General features: G+C 39.0%; 1 protein-coding gene across 2 annotated transcripts in view; it reads left to right on the forward strand.

The window, feature by feature from the left end:
* The window catches only part of PREX2 (phosphatidylinositol-3,4,5-trisphosphate dependent Rac exchange factor 2), a 787,616-nt gene that overhangs the window by 733,894 nt on the left and 33,770 nt on the right, over positions 1–19,952 (forward strand). For both annotated transcript variants that reach the window (XM_055546191.1, XM_055546192.1), the window contains 2 exons: positions 9,867–9,933; positions 10,173–10,363. In XM_055546191.1, the coding sequence (XP_055402166.1) occupies positions 9,867–9,933; positions 10,173–10,363 (258 nt within the window). The remainder of the gene's footprint in view (positions 1–9,866; positions 9,934–10,172; positions 10,364–19,952) is intronic.

Below are 19,952 nucleotides of genomic sequence, written 5' to 3' on the forward strand. Positions count from 1 at the left end.
GGGGAAGACAGAGGCAATCTTCATAAAATAGTTCTGCAGGATGGAATTGGGCAGGCTTTATCTCCAGTATTCTTGGGCTTCCCTTGTGGCTCAGCTGGTGAAGAATCCTCCTGCAATTCGGGAGACGTGGGTTAGATCCCTGGATTGGGAAGATCCCCTGGAGAAGGGAAGGGCTACCCACTCCTGTATTCTGGCCTGGAGAATTCCATGACTGTATAGTCCACGGGGTGGCAAAGAGTCGGACATGACTGAGCGACTTTCACTTTCACTATTTGTGCACAGAGATACTTCTGAGAATAACCTAGGTACTGTCTTTGATTTCACACCAGAAAAACTATTAAAGATAGAGACAATGGTGGAAAACTATCTAGAAGGATGCACAGCCCAGTTTTGTGTCCAGGCCTGAATTTAGTCCCAAGACAGAAACGATGATTGCCCTACTGTGCTACGAACAAAGTAGAAGGAGGCTTCCAGGTGCCTCCAAAGACAGTATTAGAAGTGGTAGCTTTTTATTCAGTTTGTGATTAAAAGCTAAATGGAAGGTGTCACATGCAGCTCTGCTCTTCTACACCTTGAATGCCACCAGATTTTGGGGGCAGTTAATAAAGGTCATTTTTGTTATTCTGCAATCAAAATTAAAGTTAGGAGTGAAGTAGTGATTTCCCGTATTCAACATCTAAAGAATTGAACAAACACTGCATATACCAATATTTAAAGTATTTGATGTGTGAGATGAGTGGTAACTAATGGTAACTAATTTCTTGTTTGGTAACTAATCTAGGTTGGGATGATAGCATAGCTTACAGGGGAAAATGCATCTTTAAAATCTTTCTATGCTTGTTTTAACAACTCAAAACCCTTCCAATGGGCTTCCCTGGTAGCTCAGTGGTAAAGAATCCACCTACCAATGCATTCGATGTGCGTTTGATCCTTAGGTTGGAAGGATCCCCTGGTAGAGAAAACGGTAACCCACTGGTTGCCGGAACAATCCCATGGACCGAGGAGCCTGGCAGGCTACAGTTTGTGGGGTCACAGAGAGTTGGACATGACTGAGCAACTGGGCATGAGTACAAGGCGTCTCATAGAAGAAAACCAGTCTCATGGAGCTATGTTGGCAGGGAGGGAAGATTTTAAAGCAACTTGTTAACAAAATTCAATAAAATTGTATTGCCATTCATAAATTAAGGATACTTCTGCCCATTTGATTTCTCTAATTTATTTAATTATATTAAACCATCAACTTTGGTCAGTACAAATAAATTCACTGGCATTACTAGGAAGAATGGTGTGAGTAGTGAGGTGGACGGAGTCAGCTGAGGGGAGTCGTTCAGAGGTTTGGAAGGATTACCAGGTTAGGCTTCTTGGCAGAAAATTTTGACTGGAAGAGGAAGGATGTTATTGGACAATGTCTAAAAGATACATGGAATCAATGAGGGCATATTTACTTTTTCACTGGAATGTACTTGCTCAAATTTATAGTTCTTTGGAGAAAGGACTCAGTAGTGGATGAGATGATTTCTTGTTTATCCATGCTAATTTTCACTTTTCCTTAAGTATGTACTTAGTGATTCACTTAACAAATACTTATTGAGCAGCTGCTTTGGCCAAGGCAATATTCTAGGTGCTGGGCTTACAGAGGTAACATGACATAGATCATGTTTAGTTTCAAAGAGTTCTTTAAAACTTAACCTGTAATCTGTTCATCTGAAGAATGAAATTACAAAAAAAAAAAAAAAGGGTCCTGGGGGATTTTCAGTTTCTTAATGTATTTTCATTAGCAGAATTCAGAAATAGAGCTTCAGGTGGGCTCCTGCAGACCCAGGTACCAGGCTGGTCCCTGTGGTCCACTTGCTGACCAGACACCAGACCTGCATGCTGAAGATTCCATTCGATGGCCCTTGCAGAATTTCTGTGTGGACTGACCAGTGAAAAGTTTTCCCAGCTGAAGCCAGTCAGTGAAGATAGGAAGAGTTGCCTCTTACTTCAAATGCACAGATGCCAACGCAAGACCACAAGGATCATGAATAATCTAGGAAACATGTCATCACCAAAGGGAAAAAAGAAAAAAAAAAGCTTCAATAACTGACTCTAAAAAAATGGAGATCTGTAAATGTCCTGACAAAGAATTTAGAATGATCCTCAAAGAAGTATAGTGAAATGTAAGAAAACATGGTCAACCAAATTAGGAAAACAGTGAAAGAAGAAAATGAGATGTCCAGCAAAGCAATAGAAACCATTTCAAAAACTCAAACAGAAATTCTTGAGTTGAGGAATATGTTGATTGAACTGCCAAATTTAATAGAGAACTTCAACAGATTCAACCAAGCAAAAGAAAAAAAAAATCAGTGAACTTGAAGACAGAGTGTTTTAAATTATCCAGTCAGAGGAACAAAAAGAAAAAGAAAAACTAAAAAAAGCTTATATCAATTATGGGATACCATCAAGAGAAACAACCAACTCATTACTGGAGTCCCAGAAAGAGAAGAAAGGGAGAAAGGGACAGACGCCTTTTTTAAAGAAATAATATCTAAGAAATTCCTAAATCTGGGTGGAAATTTGGACATCCAAGTTCCTGAGTTTATAGGTCTCCAAAGAGTTTCAACCCTGAAAGTTCTTCTCCTAGACACATTATAATAAAGTTGTGTAAAATCAAAGGCAGAAATTTTAAAACTGAAAAGAAAAAAAAAAATTGTTTACGTACAGTACTAGAGAAACCCTCAATGAGGCTGTCAGCAGATTTCTTAGCAGAAACCTTGCAGCCAGGACAGAGTGGGATAAACCTGGAGGCCGTTGTGCTCACTGAAATAAGCCACAGAAGGGTACTATGTGGTCTCACTTCTATGTGGAATCTGGGGGGAAAAAATGAAGATGTTGAACTCATAGAAGCAGAAAAGAATAGGGAGGTAGGGAAAATAGGACGATGTTGGTCAGAGGGTACAAATTTGTGGTTATGGAAGATGAATGCATCTAGAGAGCTTATGTGCAGGCATGTTGTCTATATTTAATAATATTGTATTGAACCCTGAAATTATGCTTAGAGTGGAATCCAGGAGATTTTATATACACAAAAAAATGTTAACTAGGTGAGGCTATTAAATATATTATATATTAATTAGCTTGACTCTGGTCATTTCACTGTGTATATTTATATGAGATCACCATAGTATTTACCTTAAATATGTACAATTTTTATTTAAAAATTTTAAAATGTTCAGATCAGATCAGTCGCTCAGTTGTGTCCGACTCTTTGCGACCCCATGAATCGCAGCATGCCAGGCCTCCCTGTCCATCACCAACTCCCTGAGTTCACTCAGACCCACGTCCATCGAGTCAGTGATGCCATCCAGCCATCTCATCCTCTGTCGTCCCCTTCTCCTCCTGCCCCCAATCCCTCCCAGCATCAGAGGCTTTTCCAATGAGTCAACTCTTCACATGAGATGGCCAAAGTACTGGAGTTTCAGCTTTAGCATCATTCCTTCCAAAGAAATCCCAGGGCTGATCTCCTTCAGAATGGACTGGTTGGATCTCCTTGCAGTCCAAGGGACTCTCAAGAGTCTTCTCCAACACCACAGTTCAAAAGCATCAATTCTTCGGCGCTCAGCCTTCTTCACAGTCCAACTCTCACATCCATACATGACCACAGGAAAAACCATAGCCTTGACTAGACGAACCTTTGTTGGCAAAGGAATGTCTCTGCTTTTGAATATGCTATCTAGGTTGGTCATAACTTTCCTTCCAAGGAGTAAGTGTCTTTTAATTTCATGGCTGCAATCACCATCTGCAGTGATTTTGGAGCCCAGAAAAATAAAGTCTGACACTGTTTCCACTGTTTCCCCATCTATTTGCCATGAAGTGATGGGACCGGATGCCATGATCTTTGTTTTCTGAATGTTGAGCTTTAAGCCAACTTTTTCACTCTCCACTTTCACTTTCATCAAGGGGCTTTTGAGTTCCTCTTCACTTTCTGCCATAAGGGTGGTGTCATCTGCATATCTGAGGTTATTGATATTTCTCCCGGCAATCTTGATTCCAGCTTGTGTTTCTTCCAGCCCAGCGTTTCTCATGATGTACTCTGCATATAGGTTAAATAAACAGGGTGACAATATACAGCCTTGACGTATTCCTTTTCCTATTTGGAACCAGTCTGTTGTTCCATGTCCAGTTCTAACTGTTGCTTCCTGACCTGCATACAAATTTCTCAAGAGGCAGATCAGGTGGTCTGGTATTCCCATCTCTTTCAGAATTTTCCACATTTTATTGTGATCCACACAGTCAAAGGCTTTGGCATAGTCAATAAAGCAGAAATAGATGTTTTTCTGGAACTCTCTTGCTTTTTCCATGATCCAGCGGATGTTGGCAATTTGATCTCTGGTTCCTCTGCCTTTTCTAAAACCAGCTTGAACATCAGGAAGTTCACGGTTCACGTACTGCTGAAGCCTGGCTTGGAGAATTTTGAGGATTACTTTACTAGCATGTGAGATGAGTGCAACTGTGCGGTAGTTTGAGCATTAAGATGTTAAGTATAGATCAGTCTTATGGACTCTATGGGAAAGGGAGAGGGTGGGGAGATTTGGGAGAATGGCATTGAAACATGTATAATATCATGTATGAAACGAGTCGCCAGTCCAGGTTCGATGCACGATACTGGATGCTTGGGGCTGGTGCACTGGGACGACCCAGAGGGAGGGTATGGGGAGGGAGGAGGGAAGGGGGTTCAGGATGGGGAACACAGGTATACCTGTGGTGGATTCATTTCAATATTTGGCAAAACTAATACAATATTGTAAAGTTTAAAAATAAAATTAAATTAAAAAAAAGATGTTAAGTAATGAATAAAAATGATAATGATAGCTATTAGTAACACTGGGTGATTTGCTGTGTGTCAGGTGTTGTGCACTAAAGGCCTCGTGTTTGTGTGCTTAGTTGCTCAGTCGTGTCCGACTCTTTGCAACCCCATGGACTGTAGCCCGCCAGACTCCTCTGTCCATGTGGTTCTCCTGGCAAGAACACTGGAGTGAGTTGCCAAGCCCTCGTCCAGGGCATCTTCCCAACCCAGGGATCCAACCTGGGTCTCCCGCATTGTGGATGAATTCTTTACTATCTGAGCTACCAGGGAAGCCCAATTAAACAAAATCACCATTTTTATAGGGTCTAGTGTATAAGCCGCTCCAGTGTTCTTGCCTAGAGTATCCCAGGGACGGCGGAGCCTGGTGGGCTGCCATCTCTTGGGGTCGCACAGAGTCGGACATGACTGAAGCAACAACTCAGCAGCAGCAGCAGCAGCAGTGTATAAGTATAGAAGCCAAAAGTTAGGCTTTTAACATCTAAACATGATAGTACTTAATCATGTTTATTTTCATCTTTTCTTCTTTAGAACACTGAAGAAGAATTTGCTGTATCATTTCTGCTAGTCATTTGTAGGTAAAACAACACTCCTATGAGTCTTGCAAGAGATCTTATGAATATTTGTCTCTTAATCATCATTTTCTCTCATTGAGGAGGAAGTATTAAATACCCTTCCTCTCTATTTTTAAGTTCTGATGATTGTTATATCCTATAAGTATTTGCTTCAGTGTTAATTGAGATGTAGCCTCATAGTTATAAACTTAAAAAGAATCCTTCCTACAAAGAATTCTTTTTCAAAAGTGCAATATAATTATTTTATTTTTAAATTAAGATATTTAATATAGTTCCTTTTCTCTATCAGGTCACACGTATTTTTAGTTGTTCGACTGTGTTTTAGAGCTCTCATGAAGTAAAACTCAATTCAGTACTACATCAAGTATTATTACAGGCTATGAATCAGGCACTGTCTTTGATTATGGGACAGCAAACTATAATTTTAGGTGCTCTGTTTTTGACAAGCCAAGAGACAAATTTATCCAAGCAAATCCAAGTTTATCTCATTATTGAGGATTTCTCTTCATATAACTTTAGGTAAAACCTGTTTCAGAGAAGTCAGAGCTAATGCTTATGGTCACTCAAGGTGGGTGAGATGAAGGTGCAAATCACCATTCTCCTACCTACTTATTTAGCATGTATTCTTTGCCCATATGTGGGCACAGGTTGAACCTATCTGGTGATTTTCATTTATACAAGAGATCAGTATCTTTTGATGTGATTTTCTGTGGATTTTCGCCCTTTAATTTAAGTGCTATGATAGTCAAAGGCAGTTTAACAATAGTACTTATGAAACAGTCACACCTATAGTCAACTACTGTACCATTGTAATAATGGCATGTCTGTGACTAATATCTATAATTGACCAAACACTGTTATAACTCCTTTTTGAAATGCAGAGTAAATGCTAAAATCCAAAAACTACATGATCCAGGTTAGAATATTTAGAGATAGGACATGATATTAGAATTATATATGAGTCTGGCCAAGTGATAAATTTCCATAAATTATTATAAATACAGAAATGATCTCATAAGCACTGATGTAAAGAACAGACAAGAATCTAGCAGAGACCTGAGTGGAATACTGTAGTTGTTCCTCCTTACTTATAAAACACCAGAGACTCTTGCACCTTAATTACCTCTTAGAAACTGGTTATCTTCCAGCATGCCCAGAAAAAGGGAGACGAACAGCCAGAGAGATTGCCAAATACCAGTCACTTTTGTCATTGATTTAACCTCTGTGTCTCTCCTATCAGACTTTTGCATGGTCTCTCTTTATGTAAAAGCCTGACCATTCCTGGAGCATCAGCTTGACCCTATAGAGCTGTGATCCTAATATGTTACTTATTTGAGAAATCATTTTTCTAACTTGTTAGTATATTAACTTGCATGAGTCTGAATTAATCTTGATGTTCCCCGCACTCATTTTCTTTCTTTCACGGCAGATATCAATTCCCTGTGTCCCAGACTTCCCTGGTGGTCCAGTGGTTAAGACTCCCACTTCCAATGCAGGGAGGCATGGGATTGATCCCTGGTCAGGGAACTAAAATCCCACATGCTGCAAAAAAAAAAAAAAGTCTTTTCACTTCTAGGGTCTCAAATTTCCCTAAATTGTCATAGCTGATGGGTCGTGTACTTCTTTCTATTTATTCTTTTTAAAAAAATAATTTTGTTGCTGTTGTTCAGTTGCTAAGTCATGTCCAGCTTTTTGCAACCCCATGGACTGCAGCAATCCAGGCTTCCCTGTCCTTCACCATCTCTCAGAGCTTGCTCAAACTCATGTTCATCAAGTCAGTGATGCTATCCAACCATCTCATCCTCTGTCCTCCGCTTCTCCTGCCCTCAGTCTTTCCCAGCGTCAGGGTCATTTCCATTGAGTCGGCCCTTCACATTGGGTAGCCAAAGTATTGGAGCTTCAGCTTCAGAAATTTTATTATTTTTTTAATTGGAGGATTTCCCATTTATTCCTACTTTTTCACTGGTAGCAGTTTTCCCTGCGTAGTGCTTCTCCACTGCTTAACAAATTAATTATATCTTAGTTTGGTATTTCATTTCCTCACACTGTGAATCCAGCCCACTTGCCCAGTACTCAGTCTCTCTGCCTTACATGAACCTGCTCTCTGGCAAAGTTGGCTCCATCCATTTCTCTTTCTCTTCTATTGTTCATAGTGTTGCCTCTACTTGAAATTCTGTTTTTCCATTTTGGCCTGTCCTGAATCCCATCCATCCATCCAAGTCCAACTCATGTACCATATTCTTATGGAGCCTTCCTTCTTCCTCATGTGTGTGTATTTCAGTATCTTTCTGTAAGTTTTTAACCTACCTATCATTTCCTGGACTACATTCTAGATACCTCTGTATTTGTCCTTGCTGTTAGATTGTATGAGATACTTTCCCAAGATTCATTTCTTTTTAGTTATTTAATTTGGATATATTTATACTGCATTTATTGTAACATGACATCCCTCTTTCCTTGGTATTTTATTCTCTAGAGACTAAATAGAAAATATTATCATACTGCATTTATTTTGTAAGGCAAGGTTCATTTACAAAGTTGCAACAAGGAAACCTGATGCATGCCTGCATGAAAGAAAACTTACTGTTCATCCTATGTAAAGTAGCAGGCGTGTTTTCAAAACCGTCTTAATAAGATTTGCTTATTGAGACAAAGAGCCATGACTTCATTCTTACTAACCTCAAAAGCATATTAAATTACAGTCAATTTTGGCATTAATCCAGTTTTACCATTAACTCTCTCATAAATTTTGATTAAAGGGTATTGCCAGACTTTTGTAATTAAGGGAAGTGCATTAGAAATGTATTTCATGTTGGAAATTTGTCATGTTCTGAAAAATACTGAAGTTCTATGAATACCTGTAAACCTTAGGGATGGTAAAATTCATGGCTGAACAATCATTTTTCTGAACAGAGAGTACCCAAAATTAGTTACAGGCTCAAGTCTAAATTTTTATTTTAAGAAATAATTGATTGAATTAAAATATTTCTTGGCTGTGTAAATTTCATAGGAGTCAGGAAGAAGCTGTATTTCATGGTTACCTTCTCTTAGTGTCATCAGCCCATAGATATATTTTATAATAATTTGTCACTGTCTGTAATTATGGATTAATGAATATTAACTACTCACACAAGTCTAGATCAGTAAATATATTTAGCTCTGAATTTGTCATAAGCTTTTATCTTCTAAAAGCATTTTGAAGGGTGTGGTTATATCATAAGATGCTTTATCTATTTTCATTTTGCTCTATAGCATTTGGCTTCCCTGGTGGCTCAGATGGTAAAGAATCCACCTGCAATGCAGGAGACCTGGGTTCGATCCCTGGGTTGGGAAGATCCCCTGGAGGAGGGCATGGCAACCCACTCCAGTATTCTTGCCTGGGAAATCCCATGGACAGAGGAGCCTGGAGGGCTACAGGCCATGGGATCCCAAAGAATCAAATAGGACTGAGTGACTAAGCACAGCACTATAGCATTTAGAAAAAGTGAGATTCTCTCAGAATAAAGTTTTACTTGATGTGGGCATTTACACATTTTAAATCTATAAAATGTTTTATTCTGTTTTTCTATTGGCTTGCTTCATCAAATATGTGGGGGTTTTTCTTTAAGCATTTTGTCCCAGTGAAAATTTGTAGATTTCTGCCACATCAGTTCAAGTGACTATAGCAGGATTAGATCTACGTGATCCTCCTCTTCACTGGGTGAATCAGTGACAACTTTTTTTTTTTTTTTTTTTAGGACTGTCTCTTTTAGAAAGTAGGGAGAGTGCTCAGTGTGGCCAGCTGTGTATCACTTTTCTAGAGTGAGTTTTCCACTTAGTGTATTAAAATAGTTGTGACCATATTGCATCCTGGTGACAAAAAAGAACCAGTATGTCTTTGAAGAGAATTTTACTTCTCATCTGAACATAACTTAGTGGCTGAAAGAATCCAGCTAAGTAATCTGTTTAAAATTAGTGTTTGGAGAATTATTTTCATAATCTGTCACTTGCATAATAAATTAAAACCAGATCATGTGTTTCAACAGTCATGAGAAAATATCTTTCTTCAACTTTTATAATAATATTAATTACTGCATCAGTGAGCACTTATTCTGTGCTGTGTCCCCTCCTAAGTATTTTATTTGCATTAACTCACTTCATTTTCTTGGCTGCCTCATGAAGTATTATTAATATAAACTACTAAAATCTCCAAATTACAAAAGAGGAAATTGAGGTATATACAAATTAAATATCTCTCTAAGGCCGTATAATAAATAATGGAGGTGATGGTAGCTTTAATTGTTTTTTTCTGAATGGAAAACTTTCTTTTTTTGCAGTTCTACTCATGCTAGCGTTCAGCACTTTGTTAATTCATTTGTCTTTAAAAGGAAATCAGTAAAACTTGCACGTCTTCATGCTTTTTAATTTTTCTAACAATAAATGATCATTTATTCTTTGGATTCTTACAGGGCATTCTATTTGGACAAGTCAAATTCACCACCAAACTCTACATCTAAAGCTGCCTACGTAGATAAGGTAAAAATAGATTACACTGACCCTATATTTTACCATTTACCTTTTATTTAATTTTGTTGGTGTTGTTCTTGAGCACGGTGTCAGTATAAAATTTGTGAGCTCCAATTCTGTTACATCCATAATAAAATGTTTTAGATTATAGGTTATAATGACTGTGAATTATAGCCCATCTGAAAACATATCTTTCTATTAAACCTGTTGAACTTTATGTTAATCTTTGTTTTTGTTTTTTCCTGCAGCTCATGAGGCCTCTCAATGTTCTGGATGAACTTTATCGACTGGTGGCCTCATTTATCAGATCCAAGCGCACGGCTGCCTGTGTGAACACGGCTTGCAGCGCCTCCGGAGTCGGGCTGCTGTCAGTGTCCTCGGAGCTGTGCAGTAGGCTGGGGGCCTGCCACGTCATCATGTGCAACAGCGGCGTGCATCGGTACGTGACTCCCACCTTGCTGCATCCTTGCCTGCGTCTTCACTACACCTCGTTATGTTTGGACTTTCTTGTTTATTACATTTAGCTCTGTGAAATTATAGCTGGAAACATATTTGGAATAAGACTTCAGAGATGTGTTAATTCTTGCAGAGTAATTTCTGGCTTTAGTTCTATTTTCAGTGACTGTTTATTCATACAAAATGAATGCAATCCCACATTTATATCACTGTGGCCTAGAAGCTTATCATTCTTTATATATCTTAAGATTTATACTTTAGGTACAAAATTGTGCATCTGTTTTATGCACTCTAGGAACTTGCTTGGTAGGAGCCGGTGACTAGAATATTTTCTAGAAAAATGGTTTTTTACCTTTTCTTCAGTGGTTTGGGTCCTTGTTACTCAATTGTTGTGAGTTAGATGTTTTCTTGGGGTTACTACTGTCTTCCTACTTCTGGAAAAATCACAGTCTAAAAGCCCATACGATATGCTCTTCCTGAAACTGTAAGGAGGAGTTTTAGATGGGTTCTATTCAGGTGGTTTATCTTATGCATCAGCGCTCTGTTTGGGAAAGCCAGTAGGTAAATAAATTCCTACAGCTGTATCAGATTCAAATATGAGTGGAGAACCCCAAGTCAGGTCCTTCTTCATAATCACTTATTCCTCTTCTGTCACATCTCAGTTTTCACAGAGAAATAAAACCATATAAGTGAAAATAATAGAACAGGATTTAGTCCTCATTGTAATCTGGTAGGCAGAGAGTCTTCCGTTGCCAGTCATGGTCTGTTCTTAGTATGAGGCCAGTTAGATTTTGAGAGAATAGTAGTTGTTGTTTATTCAAACTTACTTGGTACTTAATCCATGTAAAGGACCGCAGTTGGTGCTATTGGCTGGGTAACATCATAAATTGATGATGCTCATGTTAGAGACACGAGGCATAAGCAACAAACAACATAACATAATAGTAAATAATAATGTGACAAAATAAGATAACAAAAATATAATAAAAATAACAAATGACTTAGACTACAAGAAAAAAATAAATGACCTAGGAGAGTTACAGCTAAAAAATAAGAATCAGAAGCAACATATATCTTGGAGATGGTTGGAACTTTCCCTGGAGAAGGTAGTGTTTGAACTGGGTTTTGATGGGTAGAGGTTTTGAAGAGGTAGAAAGAAAAAGTTGATTCAAGTCAGTAGGTTTTCATCTGTGAAATTCCATTTGACTTGATATGCCTGAATTATGGATTTCAAGTCCTACACAGCATGTCCTTGCTTATGAAGTGTGGCAAGACTAAAAGGAGCAATTACACCTGTGTGAGTGACACAATAGACAGAATTGTCCCCTTTATTTTAATTGCTGAGTACTTTGTGCTCTATTGCAAGCTTACTCATGCTCACGCTCAGTCACTCAGTCGTGTCTGACTCTTTAAAACCCTTTGATCTGTAGCCTGCCAGGCTTCTCTGTCCATGGGATTCTCCAGGCAACACTACTGGAGTGAGTTGCCATTTCCTCCTCCTGGGGATCTTCCCAACCCGGGGATCAAACCCACCTCTCCTGCATCTGCCGGCAGATTCTTTAAATCTAAACTACCTGGGAAGCATTGCAAGCTTACTAAGAGCTTAGGTGAAATATCATCTGCAACTAAATGAGTTCAGCAGAAAAATGCTGTCTTTGATCAGTCATGTTCAATCATTTGTTCTCATTCGTTCATCCATTTATTTACTTTCCATTCACTCAGTTAATATACATTGAGCACTAATTATGTGCCAGCACTGTTCTAGTTTCTGGTATCAAGCATTGGGGAAAAAAAGCAAAAACCTCCCTACTGTTATATAATGTAAATCATGTGGGAGTGAAACAGATGACAAGGTAAATAAATGGTAACATGGTAGGTGACATAAATACAGAAAAGAAGTCAGAGAGGTGACAGGGGACAAGACGGGATGAGGGGATTTCATCTTCCAAGGAGGAAGTTCTGTTGGGTTAGAGACCTGTGTGAAATGCGAGAGTGAGTCATGCAGATATCTCAGAGAAAGTGCATTCGATTGTAGGGAGCAGAGTGCAAGTGTGGGAGTCCGAGTGGGAGCCAGCATGATGTGTTCGAGGAACATAGAGGCCACTGTGGCCTTGACACTCGGTATGTCATCACTGTGATTAATGTTCTTACTCTGCACTGGTGTAAGATCATAGTTATCTGAGGACTGTGACAACCAAGAGACATGCCAGGCTTCAAACTACAAGCATATTCTCCTATCTCCACATGAATTTACTGAAAGTTAATGCCTTTAAGTTTGCCATTTAATGCGGTTCCTTGGCGGTTCAGTGGTTAGGACTCTGTGCATCCATTGCAGGGGGCCTGGGTTCGATCCCTGGTTGGGGAAGTAAGATCGTTCAAGCCTCATGGAATAGCCAAAAAAAATTTTTTAACTGCCAGAGTTTTTTAAACTCTAGAATTTTTTAATCCTAGAATCATGACCAAATTGTCCAAGTTACTCTCTCATATGTCCCATGAGCAGTTTTAGAGTTTGACGATTGATGAGTAGGAGAAATAGATCGGTGTTCCACAACCATTTTTTAATTGCTGTATTCATTGATGGATGTGTTGGAATCACAAAGTGAAAGTGAAAGTGAAGTTGCTCAGTCGTGTCCGACTCTTTGCGACCCCATAGACTGTAGCCTACCAGGCTCTTCTGTCCATGGGATTTTCCAGGCAATAGTACTGGAGTGGATTGCCATTTCCTTCTCCAGGGGATCTTCCCAACCCAGGGTTCAAACCTGGGTCTCCTGCATTGTAGACAGAGGCTTTACTGTCTGAGCCACCAGGGAATCACAAGTAACACTGAAATTTCAAAGTATTTTGGCTTTCTCCATTTCTGCAGTTCAAAGTAAATATAGCTTTAGTTAATTCATTTCAGAGAGATTTACTGAGATGTAGGCAAAAATGCCCCATCACAGATGCTGAAATTAAGGTTAAAACTATTTCAAAATAGTACTGTTTTATTTTTCTATTATGCAGAGTAATATAGGCATTTAGTAATATCTTTAATCTTTCAGGTAAGGCTATGCTTAGATTTTTCATGGTGATAAAATGTGTGCTGATTTATATTAGAATCAGAAATCTTGCATAACACTGTTACTAAAATACTTCTTCCGTAATTATAATTCAGAAAGCTAGGAAGGAACCCAAGTAGATCCATACCTACCCTAATTATTGAACATGGAGGTTTACCTTGAGGTTCTGACAAAGGGAGAAATACAAAATATGAAATAGAATAAATATTACAGACTATTTTTAGCATTTACTTTTAAAATTAAGATGGGAAGTAGTTAACGATATGCCATCCACATTAGATAATCAGTTTCTTGCCTTTTCTGATTTTATTCACCAAGAAAAAGGAATCTAAAATATTTTAAAGTATTGAGTTATAAGCCTGTATTTGATATTAAAGAGAAGAATGTGATTTTTCAGAATGAAAGGGCAGTTTTAATTAGCATTCATATCTAGATGTTTTAACGCCAACCTGAATTAGACGCCAGGGTGGCATACCACAGAGAATGAAAGCTGGTTTTTGTTGTTGTTTAGTCACTAAGTTGTGTCCAACTCACTTCAAACCCCTGGACTGTAGCCCACCAGGCTCCACTGTCCTTGGGATTTCCCAGGCAAGGATACTGGAGTGAGTTTTCATTTCCTTCTCCAGGGGATCTTCTCAACCCAGAAATTAAACTGAGTCTCCTCCTTGGCAGGTGGATTTTTTACCACTGAGCCACCAGGGAAGCCCTAATGCAAGATTAGGAGAAATAGAATTCAGGATGAATTATTAAAATCTTTTCATAGTGATTGGCCCACCTTTGTTTTTATTAAATTCTCTTTCCCAGGGCAGTCCTTTGTGTGCATTACAATTCTACTGATGAACTTTGCTCCCTACACTCCTCAATCATTCACTTGTGTTAAATACCTCCATTGTTATTGAATATTGAAAGAAGATTGTCTTTTATTAAGATCAGGCTTTTTTTTTGCCTTTTAAACTGTGTCTGTGATATTAAAAGCTAGTTTGATAAATGGAACTTTTCCAACGTTTCCGTTTCGCTTTCATCTCTTACTCCTTCTATCAAACAACATACATCTGAACATAGTTTTATTAGTACCTATAGTTTTATAAGGGCTTCCCTGGTGGCTCAGTGGTAAAGAATCCACCTGCCAGTGCAGGAGATGTAGGTTCAATCGCTGGGTCAGGAAGATCCCCTGGAAAAGGAAATGGCAACCCACTCAAGTTTTCTTGCTTGAGAAATTCCATGGACAGGGGAGCCTGGCAGGCTACAGGGATTGCAAAGAGACAGACCATGACTGAGCGACTAACACTTTACTCCCTATTGCTATGTTGCCCCTCCAAGCTTCCCTCTTCCCACTGGTAACCAATAGTTTGTTTTCTCTGTCTGTGAGTCTGCTTTAAAGCTCTCTTTTATACCATGCAGTTGATTGCTGCAGCCCTTCCAACAGCGTGCCAGAGGGTTCCTAAATTTCCCTATTACATCCTTCTGCCGAATCCTTCCATTCATTGTGGTATTTCATTTTGTTTTGCTTCTTTCTCCACATCACCACTTAATAGCCAACTGTTTTCCTTTAATCATTATACTGACGAATCAGCATATTGCAAAAGTTATAAAACCCAAGCCTGAGCCTTACCACCTCCAAAAACAAAGATTCCACGTCCCTCCCATGATGTTTGTTTCTGCTTCCTTCCCCAGTGGCAACAAGTAGGTGGATATTTCCAGAGGCTCCCTGAAAGGTTCAGTTCAGTTCAGTTCAGTCACTCAGTCGTGTCCAACTCTTTGTGACCCCATGAATCACAGCACGCCAGGCCTCCCTGTCCATCACCAACTCCCGGAGTTCACTCAGACTCAAGTCCATCGAGTCAGTGATGCCATCCAGCCATCTCATCCTCTGTCGTCCCCTTCTCCTCTTGCCCCCAATCCCTCCCAGCATCAGAGGCTTTTCCAATGAGTCAACTCTTCGCATGAGGTGGCCAAAGTACTGGAGTTTCAGCTTTAGCATCATTCCTTCCAAAGAAATCCCAGGGCTGATCTCCTTCAGAATGGACTGGTTGGATCTCCTTGCAGTCCAAGGGACTCTCAAGAGTCTTCTCCAACACCACAGTTCAAAAGCATCAAATCGTCGATGCTCAGCTTTCTTCACAGGCCAACTCTCACATCCATACACAACCACTGGAAAAACCATAGTCTTTACTAGACGGACCTTTGTTGGCAAAGTAATGTCTCTGCTTTTCAATATGCTATCTAGGTTGGAAACGTTAGGTCAAGGAAATTTCTAGTGAGGGCAGGGACTCTAGAATCACAGCGTTTCCCTTTGAGGACTCATTCCAGGAAGTTTTTGTCCACATCCTCTTTTAATCTAGGGCTTCCCTGGGGGATTAGAGGGTAAAGCGTCCACCTGCAATGTGGGAGACACAGCTTCATCCCTGAGTCAGGAAGATCCCCTGGAGAAGAAAATGTCAACTCACTCCAGTACTCTTGCCTGGAAAATCCCATGGACAGAGGAGCCTGGGAGGCTGCAGTCCATGGGGTCGCAAAGAGTCAGACTCGACTGAGCAACTTAACTTTCCTTTCCTTTCTTTTAATCTATTCATGACAGATTTTCAGTGGTGTAGGAATTTCTGGGATGATCCTGCAGGAAGACAGGTCATTTGAGCCCAGTCCTCACGTCTGACCCACCTGTGATGTCTGAGCACTAAAGTCTTGGAGATCTGTAAACATAAATTACCTTTAATCTTCAAGCTTTGTTGTGAAGATGAATCTCTTCCAGGAAACAAGGCCCATCGTTAGCTAATATACTTGGTGTTCCGTCACCAGTGGGGCATGTGAACAGCAGCATCAGAAGGGGCTGGCCCGCTGTGTCAGGGCTTCACCAGCACCTGCAGCAGCAGCACCATAGCCGCTTTGTTTTGAATCCCACGCAGGTATGAGGAGGAAACAGTCTATGGCAAGGCCTCTTCTCATTATTATAAAGCACGATGATAATGAGCCAGCTGGCTGCCATTTATGTATTCCAGTGTTGGACTGCTTTTTCTTTTATACATTCTGGAAACTCATTTTAACATATATAATGCTTTAGGAGCTAAAAAAACTATATATATGAAGTTTCTAACTGAAAAGGAGTATATTTCCAAGATGCATTTCTTAGTTGGTTATTTAGAAACTGAGACATAGTTTCACGTTGGATAGATAGTATTGCAGAGGGTGGTTGAATTCTCAGTCATCCGTCTTCCAGCAGAAATGTACAAAACCCATCATGTGACCATAAAATAAAACCCAAAATATGACTCTCAGCATTTTTCAGAAAAATGAAATCCAGGAATTAAAAACAACTAAAGAGAAATGTGTCTTACTAGTTTGGTTAATGAAACAGTTATTTAAAATGAAAATAAACAGTGTAGTGATTCTTAATTCATAGCAACAATCTTTTAAATTCTTTTTTAAGGGAACCATCAATTAACAATTTTAAAAACCACTTTTGTTTGACTTTAAAGAACTCTTTCTTAGCAATATTTTATTCTGTCATCACCATGACATCAAAGGACAAATTGACAAATAGGCCCAGGGTAAGGAATGCAGACTCTTATAAAAGTGGAGCACTCAAGGTAACCTGGCGTAGGTGATCAGAGTCCTAACAGCGAAGATGATGAAGCTGCAACAAAACGCATCAAACACAAGGAGTGGGTTTACTCTGGGGATTTCTGTGTGTAGGTTAGATTCTAGGTATGAGAGGGAAAAAGTAAACGATTGCTATAAGCAAATGTAGTTTTAAAGTTGTATCCACTTATTTTTTGTCCAAAAATGCATTGGAAGTTTCAGTAATGAGATTAGTGGAAATACTTGAATTTTAAATCTCCAGAAAGGTGGCTAACTAGAACAGAAGAAACTGGTAACTCATGATGCCAGGATCCTGTACGTTCCCAATAAGAAGTCCTAAATTTATGCTCTTATAGTCAGGAATCTAACATATGTTAGTGTAAAGCACTTATTTTGTATCAGGATAGTAGTAGCAATGAGTGATAGTAGCAGTGAGTAGTGATATTTAAAATTGTCATTAGATATGGCTGCAGTTTATTTTTCTTTAACAGTTATAATTTGATTATGGCCAATGCAGCTTTTCCCATTTGTTAATATCTAGTAAAATCATTAATGAATTAAACAAAAAAAAAGTGAAAATGTAAAACTGTGTACCAATCTTTAGAAGGGAAAAAATAAAATGCTATAATAATAGGGCTCTAGGAGAAAGACAAAATATATCTTACTTATGCTGTAAGTATACATCTTACTTACTCTGGCAAACTTAAAGGAGCAGAAAATAGAATTATGGGGAGGAGGGGGAAAATGGGGAGACATTGGTCAAGGGGTACAAAGTTTCAGCTACACAAGATGACTAATTCTGGAGATCTGACATAACAATGTGAATATACTTAATATTGTATTATATTCTTGACATTTGCTAGGATCTTAATGGCACCCCACTCCAGTACTTTTGCCTGGAAAATCCCATGGACGGAGGAGCCTGGTGGGCTGCAGTCCATAGGGTCACTAGAGTCGGACACGACTGAGCGACTTCACTTTCACTTTTCACTTTCCTGCATTGGAGAAGGAAATGGCAACCAACTCCAGTGTTCTTGCCTGGAGAATCCCAGGGACAGGGGAGCCTGGTGGGCTGCCGTCTATGGGGTCGCACAGAGTCGGACACGACTGAAGCGACTTAGCAGCAGCAGCAGCAGTAAGTGCTTTTACCACCAAAAGAGGAAAGAAAAAACAACAACAACAACAAAGATTATGGTAACAATGTGAGGTGATCAATGCGTTAATTAGCTTAATTGTGAAGAATATCTTACAATGTATAGGTATATCAAATCGCCAAGTTGTATACTTTAAATTTATATGAGATTTGTTAATTATACTTCTGTTGAAAGCTAGGGGAGAAGAAAGAAAAGTAAACCCAGATCTTCAAATTATACTAAATTGTAAAGTAGGCAAATAAAACTCCACAGTTTATGCTAATTTAAGCAACCAGATAAGTAAATTTATTCTCATAGAATTATATCAAATATCTCAAATATGATAGAAGTTTTATTCTTTTACCTTTTTCCATTATCTCTTACTAAAGTTCTTTCCCCCGTAGAGGTGACTAGATTTGCATATATGTTTTTTTTCCTGAATTTTTCTTTGCAGTTGATAGAAATCTTAATAAATTAGTACATTAAATTATTCTATTTAAAAATGTTCATCGCTTTCATTAGATTACTGTGAAAGAAGAATAAAACAGTAATTATGAGTCACTTCTTATTGTAGTGGTTTCTAGCTCAGACTGCCAGTAATCATGTGTTGTTGGCTAGGCAAGCTTTAATGTCAATACTTATAAAGTCAGAGCTTATACCTTATTACCTTCTATCATTAAAATTGGAAAATTCTAGGTACATTAAACATATCTTGAGAAAATAATCTAAATACATAATTATAAGTGATATTTCATCGGATTTTGCTAAACCCAATTTTTCTATTTAACTAGTAAAATTTAAGTATTTACATTTCTGAAACTGAGCTATTTGAAAGTGACAAGTGTAGAATCAACTTTGAATTACAGTGTTAAACAGGGCATGATTCTGCAGATTTTATTTGAAAGAAACTGAAGCTATTGTTTTCCCTAAACCTGCAAAATTATATAAAAAACAAAGTTCCAGTCATTCTCTAAGATGTATTCCTGAGGATTTCATGGCTAGTGGTTTTATAAGGGCTGTATTAACTGTCATAAGCCAGATTTTCTCTCCTCCAGAGGAGAGAAGAAGTATGGGTGTCTCACCAATATAAATGTTTCATTGGCCAGCACTTTCAGAACTGCCTCTTTTTCTGTGTGATCTGGAGCAGGAGAGCAGGTGATGTGGGGGCAGCTGATGGGAGGAAGCAGCAATTTCTGCCTCTATGATGTTAATTTCAAGTGGGCACTAGGTCATCTAATCCTCTGGAGGAATACCGAAAAGTGAGATTTCAATCCTTTTAAGCAGGAAGGATGTAATGTAACACCTGTTGCAGGTTTTAAAGCATGGACAGTGTTTACCAGGTGACAGAAATGGAGGAGGACATTCCCCTGTAAAGGAATGGTATGAAAATATAATAATGAGGAGTGTGAAATAGCATAGGAAGGGGCTGAAGGTCACAGTAAAGAGTTTGCTATTTCTGGACAGTGAAATGAGGAGGAAGCCGTCCTGGGAGATGCAAGGAGCAATAAAGGCAGGAATTGGAGCATGGAATGCCCTGCCTACTGAGTTAAGAGTTGGAGACTCCCTCTCAGAGGCTCTAGGAAGCCAGTGAAGGACTTTTAGCAAAAGAATAACATGATTAGATACTTGAAAAATATTTTTAAAATGAAGATCAGTACCATGGTCTACAATGGGACAAGGAGGGAGGCAGGGAGACAGCCAGGATTTTACAGGACTTCAGTCACATGATGAAGCCCAAAACTAAGGCCTGGGCACAGAGTTAGAAGGGAAAAGACATGTGAAAAGTATGGAACGGCAGTACACAGAA

The sequence above is a fragment of the Bubalus kerabau genome, chromosome 14 (genome assembly GCF_029407905.1).
Source record: "Bubalus kerabau isolate K-KA32 ecotype Philippines breed swamp buffalo chromosome 14, PCC_UOA_SB_1v2, whole genome shotgun sequence".
NCBI classification, from domain to species: domain Eukaryota; kingdom Metazoa; phylum Chordata; class Mammalia; order Artiodactyla; family Bovidae; genus Bubalus; species Bubalus kerabau.